Source organism: Colletotrichum abscissum (assembly GCF_030869225.1).
Source record: "Colletotrichum abscissum strain IMI 504890 chromosome Unknown Scaffold_23.1, whole genome shotgun sequence".
NCBI lineage: Eukaryota > Fungi > Ascomycota > Sordariomycetes > Glomerellales > Glomerellaceae > Colletotrichum > Colletotrichum abscissum.
The window spans coordinates 355388-373916 of NW_026850132.1; the positions used below are offsets into that span (position 1 = coordinate 355388).

General features: G+C 54.9%; 9 protein-coding genes across 9 annotated transcripts; 4 read left to right on the forward strand and 5 right to left on the reverse strand.

Annotated features, from left to right (window-relative positions):
- Nucleotides 1–2672: 2672 nt before the first annotated feature.
- CABS01_09559 (uncharacterized protein) lies at nucleotides 2673–3176 on the forward strand (the record flags this gene model as incomplete). The annotated part of the gene is made up of 1 exon (XM_060542916.1): nucleotides 2673–3176. One exon carries the CDS (start codon nucleotides 2673–2675, stop codon nucleotides 3174–3176), a length of 504 nt encoding a protein of 167 aa, XP_060400132.1.
- A 1279-nt stretch (nucleotides 3177–4455) lies between these two features.
- On the forward strand, nucleotides 4456–4842 carry CABS01_09560 (uncharacterized protein; the record flags this gene model as incomplete). Its single annotated transcript, XM_060542917.1, has 1 exon — nucleotides 4456–4842. The coding sequence occupies one exon, from the start codon at nucleotides 4456–4458 to the stop codon at nucleotides 4840–4842; it is 387 nt and encodes a 128-aa protein (XP_060400133.1).
- Nucleotides 4843–5100: 258 nt separating this feature from the next.
- CABS01_09561 (uncharacterized protein) lies at nucleotides 5101–5400 on the reverse strand (the record flags this gene model as incomplete). The annotated part of the gene is made up of 1 exon (XM_060542918.1): nucleotides 5101–5400. One exon carries the CDS (start codon nucleotides 5398–5400, stop codon nucleotides 5101–5103), a length of 300 nt encoding a protein of 99 aa, XP_060400134.1.
- A 1791-nt stretch (nucleotides 5401–7191) lies between these two features.
- Nucleotides 7192–8555, forward strand: CABS01_09562 (uncharacterized protein; the record flags this gene model as incomplete). The annotated part of the gene is made up of 2 exons (XM_060542919.1): nucleotides 7192–7227; nucleotides 7323–8555. The coding sequence occupies 2 exons, from the start codon at nucleotides 7192–7194 to the stop codon at nucleotides 8553–8555; spliced, it is 1269 nt and encodes a 422-aa protein (XP_060400135.1).
- An 815-nt stretch (nucleotides 8556–9370) lies between these two features.
- On the reverse strand, nucleotides 9371–10624 carry CABS01_09563 (SNARE domain-containing protein; the record flags this gene model as incomplete). Its single annotated transcript, XM_060542920.1, has 5 exons — nucleotides 9371–9589; nucleotides 9651–9797; nucleotides 9878–9971; nucleotides 10116–10349; nucleotides 10605–10624. The coding sequence occupies 5 exons, from the start codon at nucleotides 10622–10624 to the stop codon at nucleotides 9371–9373; spliced, it is 714 nt and encodes a 237-aa protein (XP_060400136.1).
- A 1822-nt stretch (nucleotides 10625–12446) lies between these two features.
- CABS01_09564 (histone chaperone domain CHZ) lies at nucleotides 12447–12865 on the reverse strand (the record flags this gene model as incomplete). Its single annotated transcript, XM_060542921.1, has 2 exons — nucleotides 12447–12625; nucleotides 12706–12865. 2 exons carry the CDS (start codon nucleotides 12863–12865, stop codon nucleotides 12447–12449), a joined length of 339 nt encoding a protein of 112 aa, XP_060400137.1.
- Nucleotides 12866–13767: 902 nt separating this feature from the next.
- Nucleotides 13768–14422, reverse strand: CABS01_09565 (uncharacterized protein; the record flags this gene model as incomplete). The annotated part of the gene is made up of 2 exons (XM_060542922.1): nucleotides 13768–13831; nucleotides 13899–14422. The coding sequence occupies 2 exons, from the start codon at nucleotides 14420–14422 to the stop codon at nucleotides 13768–13770; spliced, it is 588 nt and encodes a 195-aa protein (XP_060400138.1).
- A 517-nt stretch (nucleotides 14423–14939) lies between these two features.
- CABS01_09566 (cyclin) lies at nucleotides 14940–16265 on the reverse strand (the record flags this gene model as incomplete). The annotated part of the gene is made up of 2 exons (XM_060542923.1): nucleotides 14940–15483; nucleotides 15547–16265. 2 exons carry the CDS (start codon nucleotides 16263–16265, stop codon nucleotides 14940–14942), a joined length of 1263 nt encoding a protein of 420 aa, XP_060400139.1.
- Nucleotides 16266–17489: 1224 nt separating this feature from the next.
- On the forward strand, nucleotides 17490–18098 carry CABS01_09567 (uncharacterized protein; the record flags this gene model as incomplete). Its single annotated transcript, XM_060542924.1, has 1 exon — nucleotides 17490–18098. One exon carries the CDS (start codon nucleotides 17490–17492, stop codon nucleotides 18096–18098), a length of 609 nt encoding a protein of 202 aa, XP_060400140.1.
- Nucleotides 18099–18529: the final 431 nt, after the last annotated feature.

The following is an 18529-nucleotide window of genomic DNA, read 5'->3' on the forward strand; positions in this document are numbered from 1 at the left end:
GCCTACGGGTGTGTGGGGTCGTCTGCAGTCGTACATAGTCGCATGCCCAAGGGAAAAGGGTGCATGTGTAGCGCTGTGCAGGAAAGAATGTGCGGCTGTCCCAGAGAAAGAGAGTTGGGACGGAGGACGGAGATGCCAAATTCGCTGCGAATTGATGCGCCGTCAGATGCCATCGCCGCTGCCGCTGCTGTTGCTCTCTTCAAAGCCATTGGTGTTGCCAATGCCGCTCTTTCGTCAAAAGTATGGCTCAGACTCGCACAGCCGTTTTCGTATGAATTGGTCTCGTCAAGTGCTGCTTTCTCGGTGTCTCGCTTGTGATCCTCGTGTCTCTGTCTGTTCGGCTCCGATTTCTCTCACATATTCAAGCTCTCTGCTTCGATTCTCGTCTCTCCTGTGTGCCTTGCTGTTGGGCTGAATTGGGTGGTTGGTGGCATTGTGTGTAAGGCAGGTGAAAGGTAGTGGGAATGGCATGGCCGTGTCTCGGGTCTTGAGACGGCGGTCCCTATGTGAGCGCACGTATATAAAACTTACCGACAGGCTTTGGGTATTGTAATGGACCGAACGTGGTCGAGATGTTTGCGCAGTGGGATCGAGAGGGTTTCTTTTCTACCGTCGTAGCACCGCGCGTGAAGAGTGGGAGGGCGGAAGAAAGAGAAAAACAGAAAAGGTGGGAGGTGGGAGGTGGGAGACTGGCAGCCTTTTATTAAGATTTGGTGTATTGGTCCAAGTGTGTGGGCGAAGACGGGAGAGAGAGGAGTGGATGAAGAAGGAGGAGGAGTAAACGTCCTGAGTCGGCGCTGGACCCAAGCTGGGGGAGGGGTGGTTGGAGGGGGTATCGAGAAGAGGCTAACAAGATGGATGGGAAGAAGGCGATCGCCGGCGGCCACCCGAACGACAAGAGAACGCAAGACCAGAGGAAGCCAATGCAATCTGGATGAATAAGACGATCCTGTATGGAGACATGAAATTGGCACATAGTAGGAAAACGGGGCAATGGGTTCGGGGAGCACGAGAGCGAAGAGCGGACGAGGCGCGGAACGACAATAACACGGCAAGAAGGTCCTTTTCGGGGATACTGGCGCTTTCCTGCCAGAAACGACCGATGGGCTGGCTCAGGTTCTCACTTGCCTTGCTGCTTTTTTCACCTTGTGGCAAGCCGACCAGAGAAAGGTTCAGCCAACCAGTGGCTCTCTTGGCCAGAATGTTGATCCACTACTCAAGGTACAAGCAGACAGGCAGGCTAAAGAATACCCGTCTACTGGAGAAAATCATACGGCCCCTCCCCTGGTAATTTGCGAGGTGCAGTAGGCTCAAGTGCTGGTGTTGCATATGCGCTCTGCCTCTCTCTTTTTCTCCCCCTTCTCTGCGGCTTTCCTGTCGTGTTTCTACGTTTACTGAGAGGGGAATGGGCCGAAAAAGAGCAGTGGGGGTTTGCAGCATGCAAAGTGGGATGAAATGGGGGTACGTACCAACCCCAAATGCAAGAGCTAAGGGAAGGTAGCAAGTTGCTGCAAGAGGCACTGAGATGGGATGAGAATGGGAAGGAAAGGCACGACCTCGTACCTAGGTACCGAGAAGGAGAGACGGGAAGTCATGCAAAAAGGCGGCAGGAGCAGCGGCAGCAAATGGAACGGGAGGAAAGAGCCCAAAAGAGGGGTACGTATCGGTGAGAGAGGCTCCGTGGACGGCGCGGCTGTGTCTGTGCGCTGCTGCTGTTGCTGCCTTCCTCTCGGGCGTGTCGGTCTTTCTCTCCCATCCCATCCCATCCCATCAGGGTGGCCTTTTTTCTGTTCTCGACAGGTACGCTTTTTTCGAAAACCAAGCAGACACGGACTGCCTGGAAGGTGTAAGACAAAACCATACTCCGTAGCATGGTGGGGTCCGAATAACTTACGCAGTACGGATCCCTTAGCGGGGCGAAGCGCGGTCCAATCAATGCATCGATCAATCCAACACGTATGTCTTCCATTGGCGGCGTCTGGCGAGAGTCTCCAAATCTCTGACTCTTCGACAGCGCACTAACAGAACGGGACCCGTGGGTTGCTTGCGGGTGCCACTCTCCGCCCCGCCTCCGGTCCATGGGGCATGCGTCGTCTTCTCTCCTGCTCCGTTTTTCGGTCCATAATCCATCTCTCTTCAGTGGGCTCGCCGCTCCTCTCCACTGGCCCCTAGTCATCCAAGTTGATGCTACCATCTCCACCATGCCACCACCCTGCTAGCCTCCTTGCCTCCCACGACATGGCCTGGGAAGCTCGCCGCTGTTCGACTGTTACCATGCAGCAAACCTTGGAAATAACCCCTTCAAGGTGGCCTGTCCACGGCTGAGCATGGCCTGAAAGTGGACCGGTCCAGCGCACCATTCTGCCCCTCCACGGCTCTGGCACGCCGCACTTCAGGCCCAGCTCGACAATCAACCGCACGGCTGTTTTCACAACGCTGCTTCTGACGGGGGACCATGCTCTTGGGAAATGGAATGGAAAGCCCCCCTTTCCCCTCCTCAGTATTACTGAGTCCTCCTAGAAGCCACATGCCGGAAAACACCGCACATCGGCCAGAAGCAAGACACCATCGACACCACCTACCTGCCTCGGGAAATGGCCATTCAGAGGGATTGACGGCCAGCTCATCATAGAACGACCGCTTGTACCGTCAATCTCAGCCTTCTCAGGCCAATGTCTCGGCTTCTGATTGCTACACAGCAACAACTCCCGGCATCCCACGCTTCCCCGGAGCGCCCTCGCTCACACTTTAGTCTTCAAGATGTTCATGATCTTCCGCCACGTCAACCTCGATCGACTTTCCTGGCCGTCGGCTCGCCCTTCACCCACCATCCTAATAATCGATCCACCCACTCGCTACCTCACGCTTCCTCGCCAGTCTCTCCATTGCCCCAAACCTTCGTCTCATGCTACCACCAAAGGCAATACGTGCCGCCAATCTACTTCCCCATGCGCCACCACCACCTCTCCAGAAATCTAACTGGGGCCCTCCCACCACGGCGGACGTGCCAACGTTGCTCTGCGGGGTCCTCCCCTGACCGTTGGGTAGGTATTCCGTTACGCCGTACTACCGGCCTGGCAACGCTTCACCCCAAATCCGCAATGATACTGGCTTTTCTTTTTTCTTCATCGTTGGTCGAACGACATTGGGTTCAAAACCTCGAGGTAAGACTCTAGATTACCTAACGTACAGCCCGGCCGCCTCATCTGGGGGGGATGGATCACGACAAAAAGCGTTCCTCATCTTGCTAGGTCGATGCTGCCGACATTGTTTGAGCCAAATTGGCACTCCACAAACTTGTCCTTTGACCGACAAACACAGCTTCCATTCATTTCATTCCGTTCGGATATTCCGCCCGGACCTAGCGCGAGGAGATGCCACGCCTCGGGAGCCATATCCCATATTCCGCCTGGGAGTCTTGGCCAATAGTGGTGACCCAATTTCAGATCGATCAATTTGAAGAAGATCGGGTCAGTGTATATGAAGCCGGAGGCAAGCGGAGCCTTTTGCTGTGTACATAGTCCGTGGCTTAATGGCTTTTTCTGCCCGCTGCTGGGCTTGAATACACATCAGAAAAACACAGACCGCCATGCCTTACTTTGCCCTGCGGATCAAACGCTGTGCGCATTTGTGACTTGCTTCGGATGCATTCCGAACGCCATTCAGCGCTGCGTTTGCTCTACTCGAGGCATATGGAAGATATCTCGGGTAGTCACCCGAGACGTGTACGCAGTGCTGCAGTCTACCAGACGCGACAGTGGACGGTCAACTTCTTCCGCACATCCCGGACAAGCAACGTCCTATGGTTTACTTGGCCACTCTGGCGAATCCCTTTCCGTTCAAGCGTCGCTTGCGGAATACTGTGTGTAAGAGAATTTTGACACAAAAACCCAACGCCTCGGCGAAAACCAGCAGCAGAGATGCACCCCACACACTCCATGCGGGCCAAGCAGGGGGTACCCAGTCGTTTTTCGCTCTCTCGAAACGGAGTCGTTGTCATCAACGAGCAAGCTTTGAGCTTGCACCAATCAGCGGCTTGTATTTCAAAGAAGCCCTTGGCCGAAGTCGCCTCGGATCTTGGGGCCCCTGATAAACCGCAGGATGCCCCCAAGCAATTGGACCCGGACCCTTCTTGGACATGGGCCACTCCAGCATCGATGCAAGTGATTGGGGGAGCAAGTTGGGGGAGGGGATGGTGTTGAACATCTGTTCCATTTCAAAGGCGCGCTTGCACATGCTGATGGAAGACTTACTTGTTATTACATTGCTAGCGTGCAGAACCAGCATCTGTCGACTGGGCTGGCTTCAATGTCTCGCGGCCCTGCATGCACTATCTGTCATTGCTGCACTATCAGCCGGGGCAGGTCCAAAGATGACGGTTCTTGAGATCAACCAAGCTGCGTCAAGAACTCGATGTTGCGCAGATTCCGAGCTGTTTCCGAAATCCTATCACGAATGAGAGTGGTCGGTATATCTCTTGTTTGCCTATCAGCCCTCCGATCTACGGAACTTGGTGGTGTCCACGGCCGGCTCGACGGCAGCGGCCGACGAAGGACCAGGGGGGGCATCTGGGCTGCGACCTGTATCTTTTCCTCAAGCGCCTGCGGCGGCATTGATCACGGATACCGATGGACGGACCGACTGACAAATGGAACCCCAACACAAGATCCGCTCAGCGAAAGGACGCAGCTTGACTGCGGCCTGCTCCGCGAGAGCGATGTTCCAGGCGCGACGCACGTCGCAACTGCAAACAATACGGGCTTTACTGGAAGGCTAACCAATGGCGGGCAGCACCGAGCAAATGCAGACAGGGAGCGGCGCAACAGCAGAGAGACGGGATAGGAAGAACGATTCTTTGCTGTACAGAATGGCGCTCGAAAAGGTAACTAGTCACCCTCTTCTCCGGCATATCATCGACTGGCGAGTTGGGCGTCTGACTGCATTGCAGCATCGACAGTTGTTGCCCAAATCGAAAAGGGTTGCTGTCAAAAAATCGACAACTTGAAATTGGAGAAGCTGGCCAATCACAACTAGAGCCTCATCTTCAACCGTCTTATCTTGAGCCAACCAAGATGGCCGCTTGCTGCATCTGCATCTGAGCTATAGCGAGCCAGGTATGCCCCTAGTCGGCACATCCATGCCAAATGCGACCCCGCCGACCGGAGGCGTTCGAGATCTCACAGTTCCTTGCTCAGCACGACCCTGTCTGTGTACACGCACAGACATTCGTGGTCTCTTGGCTTCTAGAGCTGGAGGGGAGGGTGAGAGAAGGAGAATGAGGGGGCCATCTCCGACGGGATTCCAACGTTCAAGGTAGCCTGCTGAGAAGCGGCACAGACATGCCAGCCACATGAGAGACACCATCCGCACTCGGCGATGAACCACTTGGGAGCGACGCATGCATGGGCTACGTCACAAATGTCACCGATGTGCACAAAAAGATGCTTATTCACACACGCACGCAAGTACATACCACAGGTATTTTTTCCCCTCTCGGTTTAAAGTTTGTGAGAAAAGCTGGTCGTTCCGGGACTCACTTAGGGTTTCGCAGGTTAGCCTGTCGACCAGCACGTGTCTGCATCCTTGATCTGGATGGACAGAAACTACATACGACCTGGAAGCGGTTACGATCACCTATGCCCTCCTGGAGCAACCCTCCATCTCCGCATTTGAGCAGCAATGACGCTTCAATATTAGAGGAAGTCGTCTCATATTGGATCCATACAGTCGGCTAGAACACGGGGACGAATGAACAGCTCGGTGATTCTAGTCACAAATCAATTGTCCGGCTACACATGTCAGTGACATATCAAGCCCCATACTCGGAGCATGTTTAGCGGGCTCCTGGTCAGCAACTTGAACAACAGGAATTATAAATGTCTGGTCTGGCTTTGGAAATGGTTGCTACGCATCCATTCTTTCACGTCCTTGTGGAGTTTGTCACGACACGAGGCGAAGCTGGGTGACGGGTCCGACATGGCATCTGCCATTTACCCATAGCGCTAACCAAGCCCCCCCGAAGTCGGCTCGGCCGTTCACCCTTACTAGGGCCGGGCGGATGTAACCCCTGGCTGGCGTTCTGGGACCTATATCGGAGGCGGCCACGCCCTCAGACCCAATCCATACCAACTTGCAAGGGGGTGTCTTGCTTAGTTGCTCGGTAGCAGGTCTAGGACAGAAGCGAAAAATTAAACGGGCAGAAGAGAGAGTCCACTCGAGTCAGCCCACGGCCGCGAGGAATTCCCACAAAGCGGAAATATGGCATTTGAAACCTCCACTTGCGCAGCCAATGCCAGCAACTCCGAAGTCAGCGCTGGTCCGACTTCTCCCGACGAGACACATCAGAGCGGCGCGGGGCGAATGCGCTGGTCCCTCATTTCCCCGTCGCTATGCAAATCAATGGCAGACGAGAGTCGACGCAGAAGCGCAGAGAATGTAAAAAGATGGAAAACGAATCGAACACCCCTGCTTTTTCTTACCAAACAAAAACAGTAAACCCCCGTGGAAACGAGGAGACGCAGGCACCTGAGGGCTGAGCCCACGCAGTTTGGATGAAACCTAGTAACCAAGGAGCGCATGTTCAACGAATTCGGTCTGAGATTGATGCGAGGCACGCCGTATGTACAGCAGTTCTGGCGGTGGGAACTGGGTCTAAGCCCCGACGGAGGGAAGAGTCATTCGGTCAAACTGGCGGAGACTCTCAATTGGGTTTGAGCATATTTTTATTTTTCAGATGCTTTACTGTTAGCCTGACGGAGGGGCATGGAAATGGCAGCCTCTCAGGCACCCACACATCACTTTGCGATGAAGCAATCGTGACTGTGCTGAAGTATGGCACACTTAAAGACATGTCGTTGAATTTGTGAGGCAGACGACCACATTTCTGCCGCCCGCAATGAAGCATCGTGACTTCTTCTTCGCAGGGATTAAGCGCGCTAGACGCGGCGCGTCTGCCAATGTGGGGTAGACCCTTACACCCCCCGGCAAGTACGTACTGTCGAATTGTTTACTCTTTGCAACCTCGCGACAAGCAACTTGCAGCGGGGTCCTGTGCCATTTGCGACGAAAGCTCTCGACAGCTACGAAACAGCTTCCATTCAGCTTTCTCTGACATCAATTCCTTTACGCGCATCAAGTCATTGAAACACCCGCAATCCTAGAGCATTGCCTAACGGCACCTTGCGAGTCACAATGTTTGGCCTCTTACCAGACCTCACCCCACGAGACGTAAGCTCCCTCTACCTCTATTGACATCTCCATAAGCATCCATCTCGCTCCTCCATGCAACTATCGCGACAGCTATCTAACCTCATTATCAACAGTCGCACTCGATCTGGTACACCTCCTCCCGCAACCCGATAACCCAAGCCGCCCTCCTCGAAGCCCACGAACACAACAACCACCATGGCTCCGCACAACAGCAACAGCAGCAACAGCAACAACAGCAACAAAACAGCTCCTCCTCCCGCCGCGCAGGCCAACTCCTCATCGAGCGGTCCGCGCTGGCACGCCTCCGCGCCGACGAGCACACAATGGACCGCCGCAGGCTGCACGTGCAAAATTTCGGGAGCACGTGGCTGAAGCCGCCCGGCGTGCCCAAGACGCTGCACCAGATCCGCGAGGAGCGGCGGGAGCAGGAGGAGCACGCCGAGGCCATGAGGCGGGAGCAGCTCGCGCTGGAGCTCGCTGAGGCGGAGGCGGGCGGGCAGGATGATGATGGGGGGCTGGGGGTGCTTGGGGAAGGGGAGGATGGCGAACAAGGAGAGGAGGCGAGGGATCTGGATGACGAGATTCCGGATGCTGCGGAGGAGAGTTTTGGGTTTGATGGCGGGGAGGATAGTATGGCGGATGATTTGTCGTCGAGTGAGGGGCGGCCTCTTTCACTTGATGACAATGATGATGAGGAGACCGAGGAGGAGGAAGACGATGACGACGAAGATGACGACGACGCGACGGCCGTGGACGAGGACGAGTATGAGAGGCGAGATGGCCTCGTCGCGGCGAGGATGCGCATGGCGGACGACGCCTTCAGACAGGCCTTGGCGCGGGGCGACGTCGACGGCGACGACATGTACGGCGCCGAAGAGGAGCTCGAGGCATCGGGCCAGGGCCAGATGCTCGACGAGGAGGACCTGCTCGAGGACGGGTTTGCCGCCGAGGGCGTCGTCGATGACGACGACTTGGGTATGGGCGTCGATATGGACGCCGACCTGGATGACGAGATCCCCGAGGCCGAGGGGCTGAGCGGGGTATATGAGCATACGGACTCCGAGGCCGAGGTGAGCGGGTTGACGAGTAGTGTTATTAGTAGTGGCGGGGAGGAAGATGATGAAGAAGACGATGACGAGGAAGGGGATATCAGTTTTGCGCCGAGGGCTGCGCCTTTGAGGGCCCCGTTGAGTCCTACTGGGGACCGGGGGAGGGGTAGCGCTGCTGGTGCTGCGAGGCATCATCATCATATGCCGAGGAGTAGTCTGGATCTCAGCGGGTTGCTTTCCGCGGACGGGAGTAGTATGATGGATAGTAGTCCCAACATGAGGGCTCATAGGCGTTGAAGGGGGTGGTGAAGAATGGGAAGGGAAGGACAGAGGAAGATGGAATTATGATACCCCCCCACCGGTTCCCATACATTGTTTCGGGCGGCATCCAGCGATAGACGTGAACATGTCCTCGCCTTCACGAGTCTTTATAGAAGCACAGCATGCATACACCAGTCTGAGGCGTTGGGGCAACAATAAAAGTTCGATTTGAAATCTTGACAGAAATGCAAAAAGGCGTGGGCACCAGAGACTCGGTGTCGAAGGTTTATAGAAATATAAAAGAGGTAGGTGTATGTATACACGGCCATTACAAAAGCTTTTAATCTGTGTCCTCAATACTTGACAAGTGAAAGGGAAATCGCGCCTTCTTCTCACCCTTCTCCCCCCTCTCGAATGGTATGCAAGAGACATCGCACCTCCACAGCAGAAAAGAAACCATGCCGTTCTGCCATTCTGTCCCTATTTGGTTCGTATCAGGATGTCCTTTTCGTGATCGTTCATCTCTTTCCTCGTGTCCTCAATGCTTTGAAAAGGAAACCAAAATTGTCGGGCCCTCCACGAGATTCTCGACCCTCTCTCTCTCCCACTCCCGTGCAATGAAGATGATTCCAGGCAAATAGAACCGTTTAGAAAACGCCTCCGACGCCGAGCATGCAAGAATAATGGGTTTGCTTCCCAACCAAACGCACCGCACCATTCCGGGAAGGCTATTGGAGCCTGCCCCTCACCCCTCTCTTCCAGCTATGTTTTGCTGTCTTGTCCTTTTGTGTTGAAGATTGGCTTCCTCGTTTCCTACGTCTAGGACGTTTGACATGAACAGTCCTTCGACCTCAGTCTCTTGAGCTCGCAGGGTTCTCCCATGTCGACAGCCTCGGTAAAGCCCACGCAGCAGACGGCCGTTCACCCCTCCGAGCTTGAATAGTCCCAAACTTGTAGGAGGCAATCCATAACCACGCTCGTCTCCCCGACATGACGGATAAACCGCGCGTATCGCCTTTCGCTTTGGTCTCGTCGATGTCGTAGTCGTAGTCGTCGATGCAGGCTACGCTCTTAGAATAGCCAGACGTACATGAACAAGAAACACACAGCCGCGAAGAAACCGAGCCAGACCTTCCAGCCGACGCCCGTCTTCTCCGCCATGACGAGCATGCGGTTCATGGTCCCGCGGATGCGCAAGCGCGTCGAGTCGAAGCTGTCGTTCATCTTCTCTGCCAGGGCCGAGGAGTCGCGGATCTCGTCGCCAATGGCAACCGTCATCTGCGTGTCTCACGGTTTTAGTCTCCTTCTTTCGTGTCGGGATTTTGTTTCGTGGAAGATGCGGTTGAGGCGGAACTTACGCTCTTCAAGATCTTGACTTTGCCCATGATACCCGCGACCTGTTCATCGTTCTGGCTCTCGAGCTCGTTGAGCACGGCGTCGCTGTACTGGCCGCTGATATGTCACATCCGTCAGCAAGTTGTCCCAAGCTTGAACTGCTTCTCCTCCGCTTCTCCAGTTGTCCCATCGCGAATGCAACCTCCCTGAACCTCACAAGCGGGACTTTCAAGGGGGCGATAGGGTGGTCTGGTTCCGTACCGTTTATTCGGCGTCGCAGGCCGGAACCCCCGGTTCGCGTCAACACCGAGGTGGCTACCGCCCATGGGCGGCGCAGGTGATGCGCTGCCGCCCGCGTACCCGTATCCGTATCCACCGCCTAGTCTAGATGGCGAGGCGCTGACAGGTCGTCGGCCATTGTCGCTGCCGCCGCCGGTGTAGCCTTCGAAGAGGGCGCTGCGGGAGTCGCGCTGATGCAGCGAGGAAGCGCCGAATCTGTGTGTTGTGACGAGTTAGCCCACTGTTGATGACTTTTCCCAGATGTGAATGCCATGTGTCGTTGCGCAAGACGGGCGGTCGGTACGGTCTCGCTGGCGGTTCTGTTCGTTCTGTCTTGTGGAGAGTTCATGATCGAGGGGTGGCCTGTCGTCATCGCCACTTCGTTGTCCCCAAGACGAAACTCCTCGCCTTCCTCTCTGGTCGTGGGGACCGCCTAGGAGCACAAGAACGTCGCAAGCCGTAACTACCCACCCCGCCGTTCCGAACCGCATGTGTTGCGTGTGTGTTGGGTATTCTGTTGAGTCCAGTGTACGCACCTTTGAGCCATGGTGTCCTAACCGTCGCGTCCTATGTTGCGCGCGCACAACTGCTGCCTCGAAGCAAAGAAAAAAGTATCGTTATTTGGGTAAGGGTGTGTTACCGGGCGTCGTCCGCGACAGCAACAATGATATGTCTCGAATACTCGAGGAGTTGTCGTTTTGTTGAAAAGGGGTGTAGGTGTTTTGATGCTAATTAAACAATCCCGACAACAAGAAGCAACTTTTTTTTTGGTTGGTCCTTGTACTCCGTAAGATAGATACTTGTTGTCCCTTCTCAGAACCCCTGGAGGTTGTGTTGTCATTCAATGTCGGTCCGGTTAGGTTGGTAAGGTGGTGTGCTAGTAGCAGGGGTCTATGCTATGCGGGCAGGGTGTTCGTAGGTATGTGTCGAATCTCGGCTGGGCGATCTCTATATTTTCCCTTTTAGCGCGCTCAAACTCCCTCCTTTGACGTCCACAGTGGGTTATAGGTAGTCAAAGCAGCGAGGCGAACTTGCTGGGGCTCATGTGTGGGAAAGGGGAAATAAGAAGCGCCTGACACGGTGAAAGTTCGCGTAAAGTACTTTTCTTTACAATGAACGACGAGAGAGGGGAAGAAACGTCCCTCGGTTTCCTGTCCACGTCTACTATTACTTTACAACTCCAACAAATCCCATAGTTTCCCCAAAAGCCCGTCCCGCTAACAGTCATTTGGGTACGTGTCGTCCCGCTATCCAATCGAAAACGGAGAAGAATCTTAAAAGCCCCGACCAAGGCATCAAAGGACACAAGGAGATACCCTATAAGGTACAGTATGAAAGCGGGTGTCCCTTCCTGGGTCCGGCTCCGACTGGAAGGCTCCCCTCGGCTGTTGACAGCGGAGGGAATGGACGGGCCTACAGCAGGTACCTGCCTACCTAACTTACCTGAGGTATGACGCCCAGGCAAGCAGGTACTCACCTCAAGTAATCACCTTCAATCTGTGTCCCAGCTACCAGCCGAGAACTTGCGCTCAAGAAACTCGTCTAACATCTGATTGTTTACTAGAGGAGAGTGTGACAGGTCCCTGAAAAAGTTTTGTTTACATTAACTGCACCTGTACTATGCACGCAACTTGTCAAGAAAGTGCACGTTGCTTCAATGTCGGGTACTAAAGTAGCTCTGCTTCATGCACTGATCCACGATCGAGCTGGCAGGTGGATGAGCTCTTCCCGAACTAACAAGAATTTTGCTGCGAAATAAAAACACGGGCGTCGCATGAACCTATGCCACGCCCACAACATCATTCACTCCACAGGTGCTAAACATGCACAAGTATTTGGGACCGCTCATTGTCGCATAATCTTCATTTCCATAGCACTCGTAGTAAAGGTAGCGACACCGCGCGCTGAAACGGCCTGATGAAATAGACAGCCATCCCGCCGAACCAAGATCAGGCAGGGTGGGCAGAGCAACAGCAGATCAACGAACGTCGCCGCTGCCGCCGCCGGGGGAAAAAAGCTGCAATATCAACCGAACTCTCAGCCGCCAATGTCCAAACCCACCAAGTCTTTTCATCGACGCAAGGGGCATGCAAATGATTATCGAAGCCCTCGTATAACTTTTGTGTAAACCATCCACCGCCCCTTCTTTGCATTCCGTTTTCTGTCGTGTGTGTGTCGTGCCGTTTCCCAATAACCGTCATGAATGGTGAGGAACCATCGCCGCCGCCCGCAGCCGCCACCATGTTAAAGGTAGGCAGGCCAAGGGGGGCTGTGCGAAGGTCGAAAGAAAAAGGAGGAGAATGGACTCGCTCCTTAGTCCTCATCCATCTTGGACTCATCGGCCGCGAAGTCATCGTCGTCCTCGTCATCATCCTCCTCGGCGGGGTTCTCCTCGGCAGCCTTGGCGAAATCGATGACACGGCCACGGGTGCGGCGTCCACCCTCGACAATGTTGTTCAGGTCAATCTCCTCCATGCCGTCCTCCTCCTCGACTGCAATTCCCAGGCATGTTAGTCACAGGAAATCGCAGGTGCGCGGTAGATTTGTAGCAGCCGCGGAGGTTCGTTCTTACCAGCCTCAGCGGCCTCGGGGGCCTCCTCCTCATCACTGGAGTCCTCGTCCTCGTCCATGGCGTCGCTCTTCTCGACGGGCTCCTCGGCGGCGACAGCCTTGCCCTTGCCCTTGATCTCCTCGGCGAGGCCAGCAGCGACGTTCTCGTTCTCGGCAGCCATTGTGTCTGTTTCGTGGATGTTGCGTGGTACTGTCGAGTCTTTGCGCAAAGGGAGAGAGTGAAGAAAAACAAGAAGTTGCTGTCGCAAAAAGTTGTGGTTGGATTGGGAAAGGTTTGGGGGGTGGGTTGTACGAAGGGAAGGTAGGTAGGAAAGGAAAGTGGAGGTGAAGCTTTGCGCAGGCAAATCGAAGGATTTATCGGTTCGATTGTACCTTCCCCCTGGTCCTGGTCCCAGCTTTTAAGACTGCAGTGCCTGCGAGGAAGGAGTGCCCTCCGCGCAAGGCTTGTGTGGTGTGCAGGCGACAGGCTCCCAGGCTCCCACGCTGCGTCTCTGAGCAACGAGCGCTAGCCTCAGATTGGGCTAGAGCTGAATCGCCTGCCGCGCCCGTGCCATGTCAAACCTGCCAGGTGCTTAGGCCGTGAGCTCTCTCATCTGAAGCTTCCAGTTCAATATGGAAAAATACGAGGCTCTGAGGCTTAGGATAACAGCTTGTTGTATTCCGAACCCAAATCGGAGTCTTCTTATCTTCAAAAATCATTCAGCTAGCTAGCCCTCATAAGTGTCAAAACATGGTGCAAGTCTTGTGAAGAGAAGCATCTCAGCATGTCATGGCTCCCAAATCAGTATCGGATCTTTGCCATGCGGTTGATCACTGTAGATATCTTTTGACGTTGCCTCGATCCTGTGGTAAGTAAGACATTCCTCTAGGTTAGGAACGTTGAGAACAATAGGCATCGTCCCGGAACTTTCAAAGGCCAGTTGAGACAGTTGAGATTAGGCACTTCCACTCATACAGGAGAAGCAGGATATGGGCACCGACACGATGCCATCAAATGACCAAGGTACTTCGCGGATGAACGTGAAAAAGTCTATTAGTGTATCTTCATCGTCGTGGTCTTCGTCTATTTTCCATCTCCTCCACCAGTGACAGTCATCAAGACGACAATCGCAATCAACCACCAGTACCTGCAAAGTCAACGTTAGCAAGCTCACCCACAGCCCAAGGAACCGGATAGAAGCAAATGCAACATACTTTTGCCAGAACGGCTTCTCCTCCTGAACGACCTTGCGTCCCTCGGGACTCAGCACAACAGGCTTGTTCAACTCGGGCGTCTTGCCCTGCCCCGCGACCCTCACAACAGCCTGCGGTCCAAAATCCCTCGTCGCGCCCGCGTCGACCCTCACGCCCTTCACACCCGCACCCACGACCTCGCCCGAGGCGCCGTCGACGCTCAGCACAATGTTGGGCTGGTACCCCTTGGCAAAGTTCTCCGTCGAGGCGACCGACACGCTCGAGGTCCACTGCGCCGTGGCGGCATCGTAGACGCCGACGCGGACGAGCTTCGTCGCGGCCGGGTAGCCGGCGAGCTCGGGGGCCTCAAAGGAGGTCACGCTCGCCTCGGTTGGGCGTTTCGTGTCGTACTCGACCTCGGCGAGGAGGGTCGGCTTCTGGTTGGTAGCGAGGGAGACGGGTTCGATGTAGACCTTTGCGAGGCGGGTTTCGGCGACGGCCAGGGTCGCTGCGAAGAGCGCCGACAGGATTGTTGTCGCGCGCATTTTTGTTGTTTGATTTCTCCGTCGTGTATGTGTAGGACCCCTTCTGAAAGGTGTGCCTGGGGAGAATGGCGCTGGGTGAGGTGTGTTAAGGTGCAATCACGGCGAGCAATTGTCAGATGGGGGTGGGATGCTGGATGGGGAAGTTCTATGGAGCTCTGCTGGGTTGAAGGTCGCCCGGGGTAAAGTCGGCTGAACGAACACCTGTACCCCGGACTCACTCGAGCTGCCCCCAAATAATCACTGGCCTACTCTCTCTGGAAGCTTCTGCTGGGAAAGAAATCAGGCATTCTTTAACGCATTCAAAGGTGTCATGTCATCGAATTCAAATCGCACATGATTATAGAATCATTCAGAACAGTGTGGTATTCATTACCGCTATCACTCATAACCATTCAAAACATCCCACCTTTCCAAACGCCGCTTTGCCATGCCTCTCTGGCAGCAGTGATGCCCGCCCTTTTTTAACAGAATGGAATCGACAAACAAAGATTTACCCCTGAAACTCTCTTGGTGGCCGTTATGAGGGTTGCGATGGCCCTGCTTCATCCCCATGTGGCGACTTAGCCGGGCTCTCTTCGTCCGGCGAGTCTCCGCTGTCGTCAGCAACTCCGTCTGAAATCTCTGTCGATCCATCATCTTCGACTTCGTCAGAATCTTCATCTTCGTCAATCGCTTCTGCTTCTTCCTCTTGCAACGCATATCCTGGGCAGCGCTCAACGAGGCCGCGGTAGTAAGCCACAAGGACTTCTGGGTTCGGGACGATCTTCCAGTCTACCCTGTATAGAAATTCAAGCTCCAGCAGCTTGAGCTCGGCGACTCTAACGCCTCCAACTCGTGCATATGTTGTATTGTTCCAAAACAGATCCGATAGACCCTTGGCCGCCACAGTGGCAGCCGTGATCAGAAAGCGATGGACAGTCAGCGTATTGATGGTGAACTCTGGGTATAATGCGCAGAGACGGTCAATGTAGTAGACCATAGATAGCAGCAGAGGCGGGGTTAGGGTCGCATGCTTTGCCAATCTATTCAGATATTCCAGTACGGAGATGCTCGGTGCAGTTCTAAATACGGATTAGTGAGCGCTGCCACATCAGGGGCGACAGCTGGGAAAGGCTTTTACTCACCTCGAGTGGAAGCGAGTCAGGCTTCCGGAACGAAGAGCCAGAGCATCGTTGGTCTCTATCAACTCTGAGAGCATGTGGGATATGAGTACAACCATGTCCTCGGTGCTGCACAGCTCATATCGCTGAGGCAAGATTTTCGGCGGGCCAGCCGTGGGCTTTGGGCGCTTAGCCGCGCTGCTCGACGACTCGCCCGCTGCCGATGCGCTCGCCCGCGCTTGCGCGACGGCAGGATCTTGAGAGTTTCGACGTTTTCCGGGCGACGCGGTGGTAGTCGACGCCTCGCGAATGACGGGTGCCACGACGGGCTGCGGTTGTGACTGTATTTCTGTTTGGGATCGCTGATGGGGCTCTGGTTGCGGTTGCGGCGCGGTTGGGTCTATGGGTTGAGGGCGCGGCGTCGGCGGGGGCTCGACAGGCGTCGCAGGGACGGTAGTAGGAGTGCGCGGGGCGGTGGCATCTTGTGCCTTTTGGGTGGAAGACTCCATGGGAGAATATTGGGTGCCGGCGTCGACGGCTACATATTGTCGTGGGCGTGGTTGGGAGGAAGGTGAGGTCATTGAGGCTGCGGACGGAGAAGACCTTGATGCAGAGTGCCGCCGCGGCAAAGGGGCCGAAAGCCGGGCAGGAGATGAGTGCGGGGAGGATCGCGTAGGGGCATAGTGGAAGCTATTGGGCGAGGCATTGGCGGAGCTGGCGACGATGGGAGATGTTGTCAACATGGTCCCGGGCGCATCGTGGGATTTCGAGGACAACAGAACGAGGGGATCGGACGTGATTGCCAGAAGTTGGAGCTGAAGTGGCGGGATAAGGTGAGCGAGGTGAGAGTGGTGTAAGGTAGGTAGGCGCTCCTAAGGTAAGTTAGGTAGGTAATACCAAGTGTGAGGTGTAGTTGTTGGCGGTAGCGGTTCGGCGGTCGATAGGGTAGGTTCAGATTTGCAGATTGCCAGACCCCAAAATCAGATAGGCCACACACGGTCGAAAAAACCGGGATGAGGAGTGGAGGGGCTCGGTTTGCCGACGCCGTATGGTGGTGGTGCGCGTGGGATAAGGTATTAGGCGATGAGGATGGCCAGGCTGGGGAGGGGGGAACTGAGGTGGATTGGCGCTACAGCTGTCCGATATTGGCAAGTCACCCCCTTTGATACGGCGGCTGCTGGCAGGAGTCGTCTAGACGGCAGGTCGGCACCAGTTCCAGTAAGGTAGCAGTACTCCGTACCAGCCCATATCAACATCAGCAATAGAAGCGAGTGAACAGGAAGACGGTCACGAGAGAGGGAGAAAAAGAGTGGACGGTTGATGAAGGCATCCAATGTGCGAGGCAAGAGCCCCCAGGCAATCGCACCTTCCGTCCTGACTGCCCAGAATAAAGTACCTTAGACAAGTACCTTAGTTACGTACCAATATACGGAGTACCCAGTCGCCAACCAGTGGGATGGCCTGGGCTGCCAATGAGGTGCCAAGGACTTGGGACGTGGAGGGGCGCGAATCTGATTTTCTGCGGTCTCGGCACCAAGCCAAGCAAACCACGCTTGCGCCGGTGAGCCAGTCGTCTGCTGTGGGTTAGTGGGGAAGAGTCTTGACATCTGTACGTGGGCGAAAACGTGCTTTTCTGATTGTCACTGATTTCTCTCAGTCTCATTGCACTTCTCGCCCATGTTCTGTACCAATCATTGTACGGTATAACTGCGTATCCGCAAGGCAAGGTACATTTACATAGTACCTTACAGTTAGTTCTACATGACAGAGTACCCCAGCTTCGGCTCCAGACAGAACGCAACGCCAGGGGATGGGCTTGAATGTGTTTCCGGGCAGTCATGACATACTCGCAGAGCACATGGCCTTGCAGAGCTTTTCTCCTGGCCCTGCGTGCCCTGCGTGCCCTGGAAGCCGCTCATTGCGCCATCTCGTCCACCTCATCTTGAGGCCCTCCCGTCGCTGATTCAATGTCAAAGGTGGGCCGCTCTTCTGCTTCGGGACACCGAGCCATGCCACTAACGCTGCTCTGGCCCCGGCGCTGCAACCCTTCTACGGCTACTCAGGGCCGCCACGGGCCTCCCACAATAATGCCAACAGGGACCTGGCCGGTTACGGTTCGTAGCCTGGGGCCGGAGGCGCCGTCGAGCCTAGGCGGCTCAAATTTTTCGACGGATATGCGGGTTCAGATTATCATTTACGGAGGAACCAGTGGACCTTGGATCAAGCACATGCTTAGGTTCGGAGCGCGGAGAATGGAGTTATGGCGCCGACGTGTTCCACCAAGGGATCCAGCATGCTCCGCGACAACCTCTCCGGGCCTTTATCATCTTGAGTACCATGTAGGAAGTTGCTTCGCCGTGCGGGACCGTCCGCCGTTACGGCTTGCGGTCAGCTGCCACAGACTGCGGGTTTTATTACTTCTTATCGTGTATTTGTACCCCCTCGCGGTTGAAATTTCCGTTACAAGTTGTCCATTCGTCAGATGTCATTTATTATCTCACGCCTGGTACCCCTCATCTCACGATCGAGCCGCTATCTTGGTCAGATCAACCCTGTCTCATGCTTCAGTCGAATAATCTGTAGTTGTTCGGTATTGTGAACCGTGCAGTGCGTATCCTAACTAATGTCGCCGGCATGCTGTGTATTACGGAGGAACGTCCCAGTGCTTCACGGAGAGCTTCGGCTTTTGCAAATAAAGGGACTGGCCTTGGCCATATAAGGCCCCTGGACACCCTCAAGGTTGGCCTACCTATGCCCCGAGAAACATGAGCATCGGCCTGTCAAGAGACACAAGGAATAGCTCGACCACATGGGTAGGTACCAAGGCATCTCGCAAATCCGTCCTATCCTTTGAACACTTTCCAATTGAGCACTTAAATCAAGTTTAAGTTGGGCTTGAAATCAGTTGTACAAACGTAGGAGTGCCCAACGGTTTCCCTACGTATTTGTCTATACTTATAGCTGAGAAAGCGATATTGATGCAGGTTGAAAGTTCAGCCGACTCGGG